Source organism: Sceloporus undulatus, chromosome 6 (genome assembly GCF_019175285.1).
Source record: "Sceloporus undulatus isolate JIND9_A2432 ecotype Alabama chromosome 6, SceUnd_v1.1, whole genome shotgun sequence".
NCBI classification, from domain to species: domain Eukaryota; kingdom Metazoa; phylum Chordata; class Lepidosauria; order Squamata; family Phrynosomatidae; genus Sceloporus; species Sceloporus undulatus.
In genome coordinates, this window is record NC_056527.1 from 85,449,570 (window position 1) to 85,469,508 (window position 19,939).

Sequence of the window (19,939 nt, forward strand, 5' to 3'; positions counted from 1 at the left end):
GATCCCCGGCTGGGCGACTTTGGGCAAATAATACAGTAGTAGTAATTGTCAGGAGAGCCAAGCAGCGTTGCCTAGTGGTTTGAGTCTTAGGACTCTGTGGAGACCAGGGTTCTTCAGTCTGGCGCAGTTCCATCACACTCAGCCTCAAATCAATGAGTTGCACCAATAATCATGAGCCTAGTGTGGCTTCACTGTTGGACTGTAGCTCTGAAGGCTCAGCCATGGAAACCCACTGGGTGAGTGACCCTGGGCAACTCACACTCCACCACAAGTTGTAGTAGTTGGCATGAGAGCCAGCTTGGCCTAGTAGTGGTTTCATTGTGGGACTCTGGAGAGTAGTAGACCACGGTTCAATTTGACTCCAGACTTTGGGCAAGCCACACTCAGCCTTAAATCAATAGTAGGTAGAGAGCATTTGATTCCTGGCTCCTTGGGCAAACTGGATGGCCCACTGGGCCTCAGAAGAAGCTACTTGAAGGCGCACAACAACAAAATGGAGGACATTCAGAAAAAAATGTAGGATGTTACTCAATAAAAGCTAAGAACACTCACAAAATAGAAATTACTGTTTCTTAATGATGCTCAAAATGGAGGACCTTTTGGAATTCCCCTTGGACAGAGTTGTTATTATGTTTATGTTTATGTTTATTTATATCCTGCCTTTATTCTCCCAGTACAGGGACTCAAGGCAGCTGAAATGTCCTGGAAAAGGAGGAAATCTAGTCACTTGGGTAAGTCACACTCTCTCAGCCTCAGGGAAGGCAATGGCAAACCTCTGAAGAAACTTGTCAAGAAAACCCCACGATTGGGTCGCCTTAGGATCACCATATATCAGAAACGACCTGTGAAGGCACACAACTGCAACAAACGACAACAGTTTTCCAGGAGCAGGGTCAGCTAAGCAGGGTCAGCCGTGGTTAGGACTTGGAGGGGAGACCGCCAACGAATCCAAGGTGCTGTAAGTTGTACTACGTAGGAAAGAACTGGCAAAACCACCTCTAAAGAGTCCTTGCTTAAGAGAATCCTATCATATTCATGGGATGGCTATAAGTCAACCGGAATGACCAGATGTCCTCCTTTTGTAGAACATGCCATACATTTCGACCATCCTTTTCTGAACGAATTCCAAAACGTCCTCCATTTTGAGCATGACTAAAAGGCAGGAATTTATATGAGTGTTTTTAGCTTTTATTTGGCCATGTCCTACATTTTTCTTAAAGGTCTTACATTTTGCGGCGCCTTGTCCGCCTCTGCCGTCAAGACATCTGCAGACACACTGCAAACAGCAATAGAGGTGTTGTTGTTGTGTGTCTTCTTTGCAAGATTTGTTCAGAGGAGGTTTGCCATTGCCATCCTCTGAGGCTGAGACAGTGTGACTTGCCCAAAGTTACCTAGCCATTTTTCATGACTGGGCAGAGAATCGAACCCTGATCTCCAGGTTCCATAGTCCAACATCGCTATGTAACTACACCTTTGTATATAATGGGGTTTGAATATCCACAAATGGTGGTATCCTGGAACGAAACCCCAATGGATACCAAGGGCCCACGGTACGTACATCATAAGTCATCTTGGAGATGGAGCCCAAGTCTAAACACAAAATTCATTTATGTTTCATATATACCTTATACATAAACCCGAAGGTAATTTTATACAGTATTTTTGGACTGCTCAACTGAAGTTTCAAGTTACTGCAATGCTGGAAATTTAGGGACTGAAAGAAAATGTCCTTGGGAGGGGCAATATTCTTATGTGGGGGAATGCTTTCATGTGTCTCTCCTCTCATAGCTATTTCCCTGGATATTCTTCAGATAGTGGTGTGAATTAAAGAGATGGCAGTGAATCTAATGGCGAAACGACTTTATTATTGGTGGTAGGACTGTGGCCCCAAACCCTGGGGTTTCTAAGAAAGAGGGGTGAAAGCCCAAGGTTTACACAAGTCCAAAACCATTACTGAGAAGTAAAGGAACTTTTGAGAGCCAGTATTGAGTAGAGGTTTGAGTGTTCCCCGCTCAGCCATGAAACCCACTGGGTGACATTGGGCAAGCAAGGCACATGCTTTCAGCCTCAGGGGAAGGCAATGGCAAACCTCCTTTAAACACATCTTGCCCAGAAAACCCACCCTAAGTTGGAGACAACTTATAAAACTTACAAATAGTTGAATGAGGACTGAGTGTTTTGAGTAGCCGAGAAGCAAAAGGCAAAGACTAGAGAAGAAAAATGAAACTGGCTGGAGAGTGGAGGGCCTTGCACGAAATGCCCTGGCTGGCTCGAACCCAGAACAAGCACATTTTCTTTAGGTGAGGGAGGGTACTCTGCAACATTTTGTTGCAGGCCCACTCATAAGAACAATTAGTTTCATCCCTTTACCCACTTACTCTTAGGGAATAATTTTGTTTTGCACCGATGTGGTATGTGCGTAAGGAACCCAGCTGTCTACTGCTACTGCTGCCAGTGCCACAGATATCTATTAACAAACTTGGCTTTGTCTTGCTGCTTTTTGTCTATTGACAAAAGTCTAAATTGCATGGGTTGACTTGTCACGGATGGTGGTCGAATGTAGATGATCAGGACAGAACTACTGTCTGTATATGGGTGTTTACAAAAGAATAGATGGCCCTACTTGGCCTTTTCCTGCTCTAAATCTTTGTAGACTCAGCTTATTCCATTAGTGTTCAAAGACTATGTGCCAGATTCTGGAATTTAGCTGTCAGATGAACCTATCTAACATGCAGCCATGATACTTGGAGGAGAGGACAGTGTACTGGTGGACACACTATTTTGAAATTGTGAAGGCATGGCAGCAAAACAGGTGTATAAAAAAGATGCACAAGTCTGTGACGTCTGAAACAGGGAGCTGGGTCATATATAGTACCTACAAATGAATCTCACAAACCCATGATTGTTGACCTATTCATGTCATGGAACTGGCATATTAACAAAAAGTATTTGTGTGTCCATGCTAAGATCTTTTATCATACTTTTCTATGTTAGATACATGTATTTGTCTATTAATATATTAATAGCTTTCAAACACTGGCATATACCCGTATATGTCATTCTTTGTGTCACAAAGACAAACATGACCACCTCTCATTGAGAAAGGGGCCATCATGTATCACATCCAGAACTTGGGGGAGTCTGCCTCTGAATATCAGTGGCTGTGGAGCACAAGGTAGAGTTACAGTTGCGTTCATATCCTTCTAACCCAAGCATTATCTAGTTTGTGTTCCTTTGCAACTAGTATTGAGAGCCATGTTATCTCTGGTATAACCACCATAATTTTTTAAACTTTAATTTGCTTAAAGTCATCCAAATTGATGTGTGTCATGTAGTAGCCAGTATGAATAGGCACTGTGCAAGGAAATACTTTCTTCTATGTCATGAATCTTAACATTCAGATTGAGTAGATGATCCAAGCTTTCAATATTATGAAGGAGAAATGTCCTGCCCACCATTTTCTTCACTGCATACACAAATGACCTGCATGTGCCATTTTTATGCCTTTCCTACTATGATCCTTCTTGAGCTCTTCGCTGACCCTTTTTGTCTCAACCACCGTAATTAAACTGACCATGATCAAGTTAAATAAAGGCCCCAAGATATACAACATGGGTAGGGAATGTATAGTCTGCCGGCGACTTGTGCCCCGGCCAACATGAAATGAATCAAAAGAAAGCAAATGCCAAAATGTGCCCCTGTGATAAGGCCATGATGCAGTTCATCACCACTGTGCCTCTTCCAGCCGGCTCTCATATACACAGCTAGTTGCTTCCACTATCCTCCTACTTTCCTCCTGTGGAAGCTGAAGGAAAACAAAGGGGGAAAAAACACACCACTGTTACAGTACAGAGCCAGCTGCTTCTTAAAGGCCTGGCACTGCGTCTTCAGAGCAAGGCTGTATGGAAGGAGCAGGAATCCCTTGTATTTTAGTCACTCCTCCTGCCCACTCTATGAAGTTTGGCTCTGAAGCCTAGAAGCAGCCAGGTGGTAGTAAGAGCGGTGTATTTTCCTCTTATCTTCCTTCTTTCCAAATGAAGGAGTGTGAGTGGGTAGAAACAATGGCGAGATAGAGGGAGTGGACAGTGGAGTAGGCAGAAAGAGCAGAACCATGCGGTGGTAGTAGTAGTAGCAGTGGTGTTTCCCCCCTTCTGAGTAAAGGAGAACAGCAGCGGATTTCATTTCTTCCAACATTATTCTTGGGAAATAAGAATAATGAATCTGTGATTTATTTATACAGGACTACACTCACCCAGGTTCGCTTTTAATCTAACACAGAGGTAGTCCTCTGAATTTTTCTGCTTGTTAACCCCACCCCATCCCAAATGAAAACAAGAGTACTAGAGAGGGGGGCGAACCACCTGGAAAGTAGTCTCTGGGCTCCTCAGTTGCTCACTGATGAGGAAAAGAGATAATTTGTGGATGTATTATGTATTGGTCAGTCTTGGGCCCCAAAAAACTAGCTGGCTTGCAGTTAAGATCAATCTTAATTAATCTAGCTGATCAAGGAAAAGCAAATGTTACAATATCTAACTATAGATGAAGTTTGAAGGATATTTAATGGTCAAATCGGTTCCTTTTTATCTAGATAACCTAGAGATATACTAGACTTTTGAGGGTCTTACGTAAATATATGCATTTCCTACACTCTTGAAATTATCTTAAAATACTCAGATGTATAGTGTTTCTTTCTCAATGCCCTGCAAGATACCAAGAGTGAGTTGGGTAAAAAAGACAGTGGACTGAAATGGATGATCACCATGAGACAGACAATTCAAGGCTTAGAAACCAAGAGTCCCTGTGGGCAAATTTTCAGAGGCCTCATGAAATATTTGACTTTTCTGTGTCAATCTCTTCTTCTGTTCTCTGAGTTTCTCCCCCAGTTTCTCCTTGTTTCTCTCCTTCCTCGTCTGTTTCTTCTTCTGTCCGTTCTCCCTCTTGGTCTTGTATCTCCTCTTCCTCAGATGTAAACGTTTCTCCTCCCTCTGAGCTCGATGCCCGTTTTTCCCCTTCTGATTCAGTTTTCTCAGACTCCTCCCTTTCTTTGCCTTCTTCTGTGGTGTCCTCTTCCAGATTTGCATCATAGGTATCTCTTTTGCTGTCTTCCCTTTCTTCTTCTTCCTCTTCTTCTTCCTCCTCCTCTTCCTCTTCCTCCTCCTCTTCGAATTCTACAAAAGATACAGAGCCTCAGAATTGATCTCTAAAAACAGCGGATCTTGTCTGATCTTGGACAATAAGCAGGGTCAGCCCTGGTTAGTACTTGGATGGGAGACTGCCAACAAATATCAGATGCTGTAGGTGATACTTCAGAGGAAGGAACTGGAACAACCCCCTCTGAGTATTCCTTGCCTAAGAAAAACCTTTGAAATCCATGGGGTCGCCATAAACCAACAGGCAACGCAAAGGCACATACACACAGAGAGAGAATTGTTTAGCCCAGTGGCCCCCAACCTGTGGCCCACAGACCATTGGTGATCTATGCAGACCTGCCTGGCAGGGATTTTTTATACTTATATTTTGGGTATGGTTTGTGTCCTTTTTGTTTTGTTTTTATTATAAATATTGAAAACAGCTTGCTTAATTAATTGATGGTCCTTCTGGCTTTCAATGATGATGTAGTGATCCATACAGAGAAAAGGGCTGGGAACTGCTAGTTTAGCTCACTCTGGGCCCAAATAGACAGGCCAAAATAAAGCTGCTTTGGGTCACTTTGGAGGTATGCTGTTTAAATGACACATGCATATTAAGAATCCAGAAGTTGTGCCAAAGCACAGGACTGGAGCGTGGCTTTGGCGCGGCTTCCAGCCTCTTAGGATACATGCATCATTTAAACAGCATTCCTCCAAAGTGACCTGAAGCAGCTTTATTTTGGCCTGTCTGTTCAGGCCCTCTGGCTGTCACAGCTAAAGGTCACTCATCATCTGTTAACATATGATGATGAGGTTGTAAGAAAAGGCAGCTGAAAACAATAGCAATTCTGAACTAGAGGATGACTAATCTAGTCTAGGAGAACTCAGAATAGGTTTTGCTTCCTGTGCATAGCTTTTATGTGTGCTGTCTTTTTGTTTTGTATTTCTTGTTGATGTATCTTGTCTTCTGTGAGTGATTTTTGAAAGTGTGGCTACATAGTATGGAGGTTTTTGCCTTGTGGAGTGAAGGGTAAGGAGTGGAGACAAACAAAATAATCCTCAAGTCTTTGTTTCCAAGAGGAAAATGAGTGATGACACATTCAAGCCACTAAAATCAGGGCATACTACCACTTCAAGGCTAAACTCAAATAATTTATAAAATGTATACAGTAGTTAGTCACTACACATTTAGCAGTACAGCAGTTGCTATACAGTTAGGAAAAGAACAGTAACCTACCTGCCTGCACAACATTGAGAAAATAATGGTGAAATTCTACCATCTACTGGTCAGCTTTGATACAACATTTCCAGAGATATCTATACAGTTTTCCAAGGATGTAGAAACATTAGCCCCTTTCCTTACTGTGTTGTACTAGTTCTGTGGAGTGGCTATGTGTTCCATGTAGAAAACTGGGATTTTTCAGGGCATTTTCAGGGCATGTCTTTCACTTAAAATTCGTAGGTATTGCCTATTTTGTTACTTCTTAGTCAGTAAGATGGACTTACTGATGGGGGCTTTAAATAATGGGCCTAAATACAACGTGAGCTCAGAGAAGTATTCGTATTTTCATCCCCTTTCCCATGCAGCTATTTCAAGCTGCTAAAAATATGCTCTGAAACATTTTCCAGATCATTGGAGCAAGTTTTTGGGGTGCTCTGAGGGCTGAACCAGAGAGATTTATACTTACACTGGATAAACATTACTATTGCATGAACAAAGTCCAGCACTGGCTAGAGTCCCAGGGTTCATTGTATTTGTCATATTCTTTGTTGCATAACAGATGGGGGGAAATGTGGTCCTCCAAATGATGCTGGATTGCAACACTCATGACTTGTCACCATTGGATGTGCTAGCCAGGACTGCTAGCAACTGTAGTCTAACAACATCTAGAGGGCCCCACATTCCGTCATCCTTACATACAGAAAAATATTTATACATCTAGGAAAATAGCATGGTTGTCCCATCCTAGCACTACTAGAACTCTTGGCCATTACCAGCTTTTTGCATCTGTTGTGTGTGCAGGAGCCTTTTCTTGCTCCTCTTCATTGTTAGGAAATGGGCATCATTCACAGTTTATCAAGGATGTTCTTGAAAGTGCTTTGACGCATTCTAGATTCTGGAATGAAGCACTTTTTATTTAGTCTGTAGCATTGTGGGTTTTTTCCCCCTTCAGAACTGTATTTCACAAATCACATATACAGTGGAACCTCGCCATAGGCGGGCGCACCATACGCGGCCTTGAGCACCTCCGCACCGCCGTGCACGAGCCCCATTGTTTACAATGGGGCTCGAGCATAGGCAGAAATCGCCATACGCGGCGGGATCCGGAACAGATCCCCCGCGTATGGCAAGGTTCCACTGTACTGTAATATGTGAAGAGACAGGCCTTATCCTACAGCACCCTAGCTGACTCTAGACTCTGTTAAACAAGTTGATTTGTTTACACCATGCAAAGTAATATATGACATAGAATGCCTAAAATCATCTGTATACAACAGAGGTGGGCAACTACCCCTGATGAAAAAATCCTCTTCATTTTTTGAAATGTCTAAATGAAAAAATGGCCCCACATCCCCTAGGAGGTATGAGGGGCAATTTTTGCTATATATTTGGAACACTCAGGGCAGTTTTTAGCTCCAAGAGGGGCCTTTATTAAACAGGAAATAAACTGGAAGTTGACGTTCGTTTTATTTCCTGGTTTTTAAAAGGCTTCTCCTGGGACTGAAGCAGCTGTCTCCCCCCCCAAAAAAAAAACCCTGGTATTTTATTGTTGTTGATTTTAATTCAAAAATGTTTTGGATAGTTGGTAGGCCCATGGAAGCCTCGAAAAAATCATTGAGGGCATATGGAGCCCTTACTTAATCCACCCAAGTATAAAGCATGGTGCTTGAACCAACCTCCCAGTTCACGCATCCTCTCACGTTTCTGTTCTTCTCTCAACTCCTTAATATATCCTTTGTTGGTATCATCCAGAGCCTACCAAAAAAAAATAAGCAAAATACCTAAATGAATACCAGGCAGATCCTGTGAGAAACCCTCCTCCTACCATCATAACTTGCTTTTTGAATATACAGTCTGTGCACAGCAAAATTGTTATTAGTATGTATCCCCGTAAGAAAAGACTGTCATGACCGGGATATTGGAGGATTTGAATTGATGCTGTGTAAAGGAAGATGGCAAAAGAAAGGAATGCAGCTGTTGGAGCAAGCCCAGTTGCCTGTGACTTTCATCTAACAGTAGGATAGTAAAGAAAGTGGTGACACATAAGCCAATTGACTAACAAGTTGGGAAGGGAAACTGTTACACAGGTCAGATGAGTTGTGAGTATCATGTCTGTGAAATGCCAGGCAGACTGTAGAGGAGGACTCAATGAATCAATAAAAGTGTTCAACCACATCCTAGGATATGTGACAGATCAATACGGGTCTCTTGGTAGGCACAGGAACAGGTGCGTACACAGTTTTTAGAAGAACCCTGCTGAGATTAACTAAAGATCTTTCTAGATAAGCATCGTTTCTCCAATAGGAGTCAAACAGAATTTCTACGAAACCTTTAAAGCAGGGAATGAAAGTAATCATGTTCATTAGTTTTGTCCCTGCATCTAGTACTGAAAGGTACACTGTCTCTGAACAAAGAAATTCAATTTCATTATCATGGCCAATTAATTCTTAGAAGAACTGTTGCCTAAGCCTCTTTTAAAGGCAAGACTGTGCCTCCTTTGATCTTCAAAACCCAGAGTGTATATTGCTCTTTATTGCAACCTTTCCTAAACATATAAGAAATCACATCCATTGTTCTTTTCTAGACTTACCGCTTTCATGCCAATCAAAGCCAAGAAAACATACTGGGAACAGCACAAGGCCTTCCACATAGCCTATGACAATGTTACCATACCCAATGCTGCTCTTACTTCTCTCTGAGCAACTTTTTATACTGCTGCCCAAACCTTATGCCTTATTCCTGCAGCAATTCAATTCCATTTGCCCAGTTCTTACACACATTTATGTATATGTGATACCTTTACTATTACCCTTGGTGCCATTTTACCCTGAGATTGTGATTTCCGAGTCAGAATATCAGAATACCATAGGCTTACATCTCCCTTTCGACAAAGCTAGTGAGACCATCACTTTTGGAAGCCCAAGCCCTGAATTTTACCAAAAATAATTATTCATTCAGCCCCCAGTTCCCCCCCCCCCCCCCCCGCCCCGGGACACCTTTTATCCCTGGGAAATAAACAGCCACTTACAAAGATGATCGCCTGCTGAGCTGCATCATTATGGATACGCTTTGCCTTCTCTAGAGCTGCCTCGAAGTATGCAACAGCTAAGTGGAAATTCTCCAGCTTCACTGTGTATTAAGAATATTTGGTTTATTTCTTTGCTTAAAAAGGCAAGGTAAAAAAACTTCAGAAGCTGTGAACTTCAGAACCCTATGCAAATAATATTTTGTCCATGTAATACATTGCCAGATGATTGTTGGAAGTCTGTGATGAGTACAAAGAAACTGGGTAAATTATTTGCTTTCATATATTTTGTAGTGTAACCAATTTCAGGGCATTCTTTATTCATTTTCATTTTTAATTGTCTGTCACTTTTTAGGAAGCTAAGAAGAGCCGTGCTGGATCACAACAAAGACTTATCTTACCCAGCATTCTGCACTCTGTGGCAATCCAGATGATCCAATGCAAAGCCCAAAGTATGATATGAGCACAACAGAACTTCCCATGCATGTTACCTGATACAAAAACATACTGCCTTTCACATTGGAGGCATATATAGCTATCCTGTCTGGTAGCCACTGATAGCCTTATCCTACAACAGTGCTTGTGCCCAAGGCAGGTAACACAAAATACTGGGAGCTTGTTCCCTGAAATACAGGGAATAAAAAACCTAGCTGACAAGCAAAGTGTCTTTTTAAGACACTGAAGTGAGTGCCACTAAAATTATGGCAACCCAGACAGTCACTTGGCTTGCCTTGATGGTAAGTTGGCCCTTCTTTTCATGCACACTAGACTTGCCAGAACCTTTGCTGACAGAAGTTCCTGTACTGAAGAACAGATAGAAGTTCAACAGAGGCAAAGTTTGCAGAGCTTGAGAAAATTAATTTTTGAGGTTTTTTCAGGCTATGTGGCCATGTTCTACAAGAGTTTGTTCCTGACGTTCCTGACACTTGAGAATATTGGTTTTTAGAACTACAGATTCTGGAAAGAGCTACAAAGCATTCAGGGAGCTGTAGTACAAAAAATAAGTTTTCCAAACTCAGAAGATCCCATATCACAGCAGCTGCATAAGCTTCTGCCTGGTAAAAACCAGCAGTCCTGCTGTACTGGAGACACAACTCTTTTAGGAAAGAAAGGTGTTAAGTTTTGTTCAGCACTGATGTTTACCTTGTGCCTGTGCCACCAACACACTACCATTGAGCTGCCACTCGATGTCTCCCTCCTCCTCCGCACACTGCAAGGACCTCTCGCCATAGTCCCGGGCTTCAGCAGCTCTATCAAGCTCCAGGCAGCATCTCCCAATTTCATGAAACAGCCAAATCTTCTCCAAGTTGGTCTTCACAAGTGGAATCTTCTCTTCCCAGCTTTGCAAAATAAAACAGAAATTAACAGCCTGCTGTGGTAGCTTTCTAGACACTTTCAACATCAGTCCACTCCCCTGTCTACAGTCACACACCCCCCCCCCAACTTAGGCAAATCACTGCAGCAACAGTGCACCCAGCCTTCTCCATGATAAACTCTTGCCTTTAATTTCCATATATTTACTACTCCAGGTTGCCAGGTTCTCCTGAGGTTCAGATGCTGATATTCAGAGGCATGGCCAAGAAGCCAAGGGATGGCACCTCACAGGCCAGGGCTGGAAATCAATGGCATCGATGGAGTGGAAAATGGAAATGAGGAGGAGAAAGTGGAAGATGAGGATGAGGAGGAAAGCCTACTACAAATTGTTGGGCCAGATAAATATAGAAGTAATGCCAACAGAAAAAGTTGTCAGTTCAACAAAAAGTACTCTTGTTATGATCCCTACCCAGAACAACCTTTCTACCTTCCACAGAGTTTTCTGTGGAGGGTTTTCTGAATGTCTTTTTGGCAAAATCACTGACATTCAAGAGTGGGGCAACTGTGGCCCTGCAAATGTTAATTCATTGCAAATGCCCTCATTCTTGATCATTTGTCTTAGCTATGGGGTTAATGGGATTCGGAATCCATATCTGCAAGGCTTCAAGTTGTCCACCTCTGCACTAAATGATCCATCATACTAGATTGCCATTCCCTTATCTCTATGTGACAGGGCCATTATTGACAATTATCCCTGCATACCAAGTTGTTAGTATGTCATTGCTTTCCTTTAGCTCTTATTGATTCTATGAAGGAGTTTTAATAAGAAAAAGTATGAGGGTGTTGAGACTTCACTGTTTACATATTTTTACATATTCCTGATTCTTCAAACAGAGACACATGATAGTTAAAACATTTTCAGTTTATAGTATTATAGAATTAAGCTAAAGTAAATTGGTTGACTTTAGATCAGGGTCAGAGAGGCAAGAATCATGCTGTCCTTCAGATGTTGAACTACAACTACCAGCATTCCTTATGACTGGATACACTGCTGGGAATTACAGTTAAACAAGATCTAGAGGGCTAGATAATTCCACACTATGTTAGATTATCCTCACTGCAAAAGACAAGGATGCCTTGCTAGCTGTTAGTTTCAACATACGTTTCAATGGCTTCCTGGTACTTGTTCATGCGGGCATACACTCGTCCAATATTGTCCAGGGCTCTGGAAATGGCATCAGTCAGGTTGCTGCAACAAAGACGAAAGTAAGAGATCGTAAAGATGGATTGCTACCTCAAAACATCCTTGCTCATTTCTGGATCACCTTCCTTCTCCAACCTGGTACATTGCCCCTTATGTATTAATTAATTCTTACTGCACCATCAAAGTGCACAGTATTCCACCTTGCTGGGAAGTGATCAGCAAGAAAACAAGCTCCTGTTCAAAGCTGCTTACTCTCTAAAATTTGACAGGGAAACTTACAGGAACTGTACTACAGGACCTCTTTTAAAAAGTCATGCTTCTTGTATTATAAAAGCACTCCAATCACTGATCAGTTTGCAAATATGGATAATAACAGGACAAGGGACGAAATGGTAGAACATTAATACATAGTGATATTTGCTGAATTCTAGTCTACAGAGTGCCAACTGAGAAGGAGACTAAGAAATAATACAATTAAGAGATGAAGAGGGTGCTCATAAATGTTTGATCCTTTACATCTTACATATGGCAACAATTGTGTCTTGAACCTTTTGTCCTGAACTTTTTAACCAGTAGAGTGCACAATCATTCTATAAATATTATAGCCCAGCCAATAATGACATTCATAAAACTGGCCTTTAAACCTTGTAATCCTAAAGTGGCAGAGAGTAATGTCATAGAGGTAAAGTTAATAATGATGCTAAACAACCTATTTAGTATGACGATCTGTATGGAAGTATAACTTTTTTGTTGGTTTGTGAGTATTTTGTTTGGATTCTCGTTTGTTTCTTCTTGTTATCTCTTAGTATTTTATTTTAAAGAAATAATAAAAAATATTTATTAAAAAAATAAAACTTGTAATCTTTGAAGACAAGACTTCATATCCTTGTCCACCTGATTTCACTGCCAATCAAGGTAGCAAGGACAAAACAGAGAAGGAATACAGGGCAGACCAGACAAGAATTCTGCCTCTTGAGATATCTAAGTCAGTAGCCTGTGACTAGAATTAGAATAAGGCTTTCTGAAGGCCTCACTATAATAGCTTAATCAAGCTTTCAACCTTGGCTGAAGCAGTGTCTCAGCTGCTCACCTGGATTTTTCTTATACCACTGTTACTTACACTGCTAGGATTTAAGCCAACCAGGATACTGTACTCCAGGAAGGTTCCCAGTGAAGCACTGACCACATGCAGACCTCAGCTGGGTAAACCAAAAATTATCTTGCTTCTTTTCACAGAATCACAGAACTAGGATAGATCCTAAAGGCTACGTAGTCTAACCTGCTATGATGCAGGTATAGATAGCTAAAGCACTCCTGAGAAATGGCCATCCAATCAGTTTTTAAAGACCTCAGATTAAGGAGTGTCTACCATACTCCAAAGTACTCTGTTTAATTTTCCTTCTCTCTTTCCTGTCTACTCCATTTTCCAAGCCTTGGCTATTTGAGCCTTTTGTTATTGAGATACTAGGAAGTGATTATTCACCCTACTGTCCTACAAGTTCTGCCTCTACTTGTGAATGTACATAAATTCAGAAGTCCCAAAGCAGGATGCATAATAACTGACTAGTGTTGAAAATGCCAGAAGAGTGACTTTCTAAGTAACACAGCAATAGGCTAAAAATCACCAGCCATTCATTTCATTTGAAGAAGGGCATTGATAGCAGCATTGGACATCTACATCTGCAAAATACTTATTTACCTTTATTCATTCATTTATCCCAGTCTATGCTAAGTCTATGCGAGACTGGATTTCTGCAATGTACTCTACTTGGGGCAACCCTTATATCAAACTCGGAAGCTGCAAATGGTTCAGAACATGGCAGCCCGGCTCGTCACTGGTGCTCCCAGGACCAGCCATATAACACCGGCATTGAAAGATCTCCATTGGTTGCCTATCCGCTTCCGGGCCCAATACTGTATAAGGCGTTGGTTATTACCTATAAAGCCCTAAATGGCTTGGGTCCAGGTTACCTAAAGGATCGCCTCTCCCCGTACATTCCGCCTCGCACCCTCAGGACATCTGGGCAGCAGCTACTGAAGGTGCCTGGGGCTAGATTGTCCTCCACCACGCGGAGGACATTTTCCACGGCTGCCCCAGCCCTTTGGAATACGCTGCCCACTGAGCTCCGCTCGACTACCACCCTGGCCCAATTCAGGAAGGACTTGAAAACCTTCCTGTTCCAACAGGCATTCCCTGATTAAAAATCCTGTGGGCCTCCCTCCTCTTCCGTGGCCAAGAGGTTGGGCTATGGGGGCTTTTAGCCTGTGTTTTTTATTATTGTTTATATGTGATGTATTTTGGATTTTATTGTATGTATTGTTGTTTTAAATTTTATACTGTAAGCCGCCCTGATCGAAGGAAGGTGCGGGATATAAATAAAAACTTTATTATTATTATTATTATTATTAATTATTGTATCCTGTTTACCAAAAAAACAATATTTTTGGAAAACCTTACTTTTTAAAAAAAAAAGATATGCTAATATAGTTTTTTTAAAAAAATCTCACATAGAAAAGAATTGCAAATTATTTCAGTAGCTAGTGAATGAAAAGCTAGTAATTGTGCTTCATCCAAACTAAATATAACCAGTTCTTAATTATCTCAAATGTTGAAAATGATTTCTTTTACACTCCTCTTGAATACTGTAATGTTAATCTATATTTGCAATGTAGTGGTCAAAACTGGATGCACTCATCTAGTCATGATTCCAACAGTACTTTTTCTTCCCAATAAGTCCCTTTAATTTATTTATTTTTTTAAACTACATTTTAAGTCAAATATATATTGTAGATTGTTAGAAATTGGTTCAGTGCTCTAGTTCTATTATACCAGATGAGTAAACCTCCAGATTTGATCATTTTGCTCCCATTAATTCATTACACTGATTTTGGGGGTAAAAAGAAAGGGAAAATGAAAGAAAAGAATTTAAGGGATTGATAGGTTTATTTTTATTTATTTTTTATTTTCATCCTGCCTTTCTCCTTGTACAGGATCCAAGGCAATTGTAGGACAGGAGTAAGGAGAGGACAATTTTCACCCTGTCCTCTTTCCAACCCTGTACTATTGTGCTGTGGGCAACCTGGAACTTGCTTCCAATTTTGATTTACCCTTATTTTCAGCTAATTTCTAGGCCTTTTCCCCATTAGTACTAGGAACACTTGCTTTGTAGGTTCCCCCTTCCTTTCCTTCAAAGAAGGCTGAAAATCCAAACAATTTTGGATTCATGAAAAATCAGGAACACAAGGCCATGTGGAAAGGGATGCCATTAAGAGAAGTCATATTTGAGCAAGTGCAAACAGAGTGGCTGCTACGTCCTTACTTTTCTCTGGCAATATCCAAGTCCACCTGGTGGCTCTGTAAAGCTCCCTCCAAGTTTCCCATCTCAATCTGAGCATTTCCAATACAACTGTAGAGGTTTCCAATCAGTTCATTCCTGTTAGGAATTTCATCATCAGACCAGCCTTGAATCTTTTTCAGCACACGCTCAGCTTTCTGGCAGCTTCTTTCAGGGCAACCACTGGTTAGCACTTGAGGGGAGGAAAAAGACAGAACATGAGTGGGCCTATGAGATATGTTATGTTCAGATTAATTGCTCCTTTCAGTTAAGTCTCCTGTCATCTGACTTCTCATTCAAATTATTGGTCCCCAGAAAACCACAGGGCATGGCTATGATTAGTACAAACATCGTTTCAGGATCTCCAATCTGCCGGACCAATATTGAAAACAGAATGCCAGATCAGACAGATGCTAGTTTGACATCCAAAAAACATCTTCTGGTTTTCTGCAATTCAGCATAAGGAAACAATATGTAGCCCAATACTGTCTGCTCTGAATGGAAATGTCTCAGAGGTCTTATTCTCTTTGTATATCACTGTGCACTAGTGGCACACCTTCTGGTCTAATCCCGTCATTTGAAGAGTTAAATAATCCTACAAATAAAGTTCCAACAGTTTCTTTCCATCAACATATTCTTCACCTACACATATCAATGTCCTCCATGCTTTTCAGGATGTATCTAGCCACTTCAGAGGGTTTTCGCTTTTGATCTCTGGTCCATCTCTTCAGCATCAATTTTCGATCTCTGATTCTGGCATATATAGGTTTCTGCTGCTGCCAGAAATCTGTGCGGGTGTCCAGATAGGAAAGTCCTTCCTGGATCAGGCTGCCAACAGTTACCCCTTGCTTTGTAGTGCTTTTGATCAAGTCTGCCAGAAGGAAAAATAAACAGAGCAAAAAAGAAAGGCTCAGTTGATAGTATACCAAAGTGGTTGGTTTCAGGTAGATGTCTTTAGAAAATATACAACTCTGTCTTTACTGAGATGCATGAATGTTCTCTTTCTTCTCTCTTTTTTGTCACTGGGTTTTTTGGAACAAGTAAAAATACTACTGTTTTTAATTTCAAAATTTGTATGCCAAGTATCACTTAAAATGCTGTTGCTGCTGTGTTTTATATGTATTGATTTATTGTGTTATAGCAACTTAAAATAGCTTTTTTATCTGTCTTATATTGCTTTTTTTATTCTCTATAACACGGCAGTATCAGTTCAGCATATAACACTAGATTTTATTCGATTAATGTGTTTATTAATCAAAGATATATATCCTATCATCAAGTATGAACATAAGCAAGGCACATAGCAATAAAAATGAGTTTATTCATACATAATTTGAAACCATGGGTGAAGTTATATGAATGAATAATCAGGAGCTTTTGGCTCACGCAGTCACCCACTTCCCGTTTGGTGCTTCATTTCTCGACTTCCCATCCTAGTTTGAAACAAACCATCATTTGCTCCATTCATTCAGCAACAAACTCCATGGTTGAACTGCAAACCCAAAATCATGATCCAGCTTTCATTTGCTGAGCAAGAGAAAACCACAGCCTGCTAGTCCAGATGAGACAGCAAACTATCATTTGCTTCAAACCAAGATCAATGGAAAGGCATCAAAGAATGTAAATGGAGCAGAAAGGTCGTACTGCCAAAGCTCATTGCTGCTCATACATGTAATGTTAAATTATGTTTTGGCATTATAGCTGAGCTACCTTGCATATGCCTCCAAGGATAGCAATGCTATCCTGAGACATGCTGTTTATAACCCTTAGAGCAATGGCTTTCAAAATCTTTACCTTCAAGAACACTTTCTGTGTTCATTTGTCTATTAAGGAAAGTCTGCAAATTGCAAAGAACGATGGAGCATTTTAGAACAAAGACACAATTTACCTGAAGCACTAACTAGTTCTCTTTTTTTTTACTCTGCTATCCACCTCATGAATTCAGTGTATAGCCTACCAATTACACACTCCTGAAGCTGTACATTGCTGATGTACAACAAGCCAGCAGCTGCTCATGGAAGTGTGGCTGCCTTTATTGAAGAACTCTCACTGAAGAACCCCAAGAACATAGTTTTAAAGGTTAGAAAAATCTCTTTAAAGCATACCACCTCTGCAACCCACAATCATAGTCATGGGAGAGGGCAGCTTGCAACTAGTAAATAACCTGAGGAGACTCACAGGTCCGACGCTCCCATGTCCAGCAATAAAAAATGGAGAAAAAGATAACCTTCATCCTTGAGCAATTTCTCCAGAAAAGCCTTGTCAACATAGAGTTCTCCAAGGAGTTGCCGTTCAGTCTTCTCATTCCTCACAGGTTGCTGTTGTTTACGTAGATATTTAGCATCCTTTTTCGTAAATTTGATAGTAAGCTTCTGTTTTGCTCTTTTACTCTGCCATAACAGAAAATTACGGAAACAGATTTTACCTGCTTTTCTGCAGCACTCCTCTGTGAAGTAGGATCTTGGTAGGCAAATTCATTTATTCTTTATTTCATTTATTAATTTAACTAATTATATCCTGCCTTTCTTCCAATATAGGACATGAGGTGGATATAAAAGGGTTTAACGGGTGCAAATCAGACTACAAGGAGATCTGTTTGGAAAAACTATCACAGAATAAAAGGAGCAAGATAGATTAAAGCAGATCATTTAGAATTCTGAAATGTTCAGAATAACAGAAAGGAAGGGGGTTCCAATCTTTATTGTGGACAGAAACTTTGAAAAGGTTCAAAGTGTTATGATATTGACTTTTAAACCTTAGTAACTCCTCCTCGGAAGTAGCAGTGACATTAAAAGGATGATCTATGAGCAAGGAAGTTCATATCTCTCTTCACATATAAATATACTGTGGTTTGAAATACACACCTGCTGTACTGTGAAGTCCATATACTGTATACAAAGGTTTTAATAATTTAGGAAAAACCCAATCTAAATAGTAGAAGCACACATAAATACTCAGCACTTTCAGAACCCACTGATTTAAATGAAAAATATTTAAGTGTGTGTTTAAGACTTAGGACATAAGCCAAAGTTAAGCCTGTCTAACTGCTATCACTTATTCTCATAATTCTTCTGCCCTGCTATGGCACTGCCTACATTTTATTCCCATTAAAACATAGGTGAAAAATGAAAACCATTCCGTAATACAGTGGGGCTAGGAAGTCCCCTCATGCTGTTTTCATAGAATCATAGAATCATAGAATGATAGAGTTGGAAGAGACCACAAGGGCCATCCAGTCCAACCCCCTGCCATGCAGGAAATCACAATCAAAGCATCCCCGACAGATGGCCATCCAGCCTCTGCTTGAAGACCTCCAAGGAAGGTTTTCTCACACAGAGGGGTGGAGGATCTCTCTAATAGATTGAATGAATGCATCGTCGTCATCATCATCACTTTGTTTTAAAACCAGCTTCAACAGAAACAAAAAAGAATGTTGCAACGAAAGTTTACTAAATTTTAAATTCATATCCATATGAAACTTCAGAACTTCACTCCTAGAATCCATTTGAGCGGGAGCAATTATAAAATACTGGCACACCTCTCCTTGGCAAGAAGGAAGTGTCAAAATGTTTACAAGTGATATTATTTCCTGTCTAAACACAGACAAGCCTGTATTTTCAGTTCAAAAAAAAATCTCAAATTTGGTTTAGTTTTTGAAGCAACACCAGCTTCAGCATAGTTGTTTAAGTTCTAATAAATACGCCCCAGAAGAGCAGAAATTTGCACCCCCAGTGCAAAAATTCATTGATTGTGATTTCCTGCATGGCAGGGGGTTGGACTGGATGGCCCTTGCGGTCTCTTCCAACTCTACAATTCTATGATTCTATGATATATTTGGACAGTGGCATATTTAACAGTATCAATGGGTTACCTCTGATTTGACTGGACTGTTGCTAAGTTCCCTTTAGGACAGTGCTACTCAAAGCGGTGGTCCATGGACAGATGCCTGTCCACAAACCAACAGCCGCTAGTTCATGGCAAATTTACAGGAAAAGAAACAGTTGTAGCAATATAGTACTAGTCCAGATATCTATAGAAAAACAAAATTGATGGTCTCCCACATTAGATAACATAGATAAAGAGATTCAAGCTGTTCCTCAACCCTACTTCATTCCTACAGTGCAATGCTTGCTCTGTTAGGGCCCTGAGATCTGTAAGCCTTTTAGGAAATAAGGTGCCACAGAAGAGACCAAACAGATTTGAAGGACAACTACCCAAAGCTTGCTTTGGGGAAAGACAACCGCTATAACACTTCAGTCTTATCATAATTATGCTGCTAACTTTCATCCTGACCAACCTGCTTCTTGAGTGGGATAGAAGCATTGCTTAATCTTTAGTGGGACATTAGCTTCAAGCAGACAATTTAATATTATAGCCTCTGTAATTCCTCACATGATTACCCCCTCCCCAACCTTTCCCAGTGCCTTGGACCACTTGCCATGATTTCTCTTCCCGCCTAAGTGAAGGGTCAGACACCTACTTTGGGAAAAGGTGGTCAGACCATACCTCTGCCTGACGACTCAGAAAGCAGATGTCTCCTCTGTTCTCCAGTTTCACAGAAGAAGGGCCTAGCAACAGAGAATATACTCTCAAGAGGTTATAAAATACATAGAAAGTACCTACTACAAACAATAGCAAACAAACTTTTTGGAAAACAGCATGTTTAAATTGTAAGCAAAAGATATTTGAATATTATGTTAACCCCCCTTC

General features: G+C 40.8%; 1 protein-coding gene across 1 annotated transcript in view; it reads right to left on the reverse strand.

The window, feature by feature from the left end:
* Positions 1-4,540: 4,540 nt before the first annotated feature.
* The window catches only part of ODAD4 (outer dynein arm docking complex subunit 4), a 21,233-nt gene continuing 5,834 nt past the window's right edge, over positions 4,541-19,939 (reverse strand). The window contains exons 2-10 of the mRNA XM_042473626.1: positions 19,736-19,817; positions 17,457-17,619; positions 15,876-16,100; positions 15,215-15,422; positions 11,853-11,939; positions 10,520-10,716; positions 9,380-9,480; positions 8,028-8,106; positions 4,541-5,168 (exon numbers count right to left, since the gene is read on the reverse strand). Coding sequence (XP_042329560.1) covers positions 4,822-5,168; positions 8,028-8,106; positions 9,380-9,480; positions 10,520-10,716; positions 11,853-11,939; positions 15,215-15,422; positions 15,876-16,100; positions 17,457-17,619; positions 19,736-19,817 — 1,489 coding nt within the window. The 3' untranslated portion in view covers positions 4,541-4,821. The remainder of the gene's footprint in view (positions 5,169-8,027; positions 8,107-9,379; positions 9,481-10,519; positions 10,717-11,852; positions 11,940-15,214; positions 15,423-15,875; positions 16,101-17,456; positions 17,620-19,735; positions 19,818-19,939) is intronic.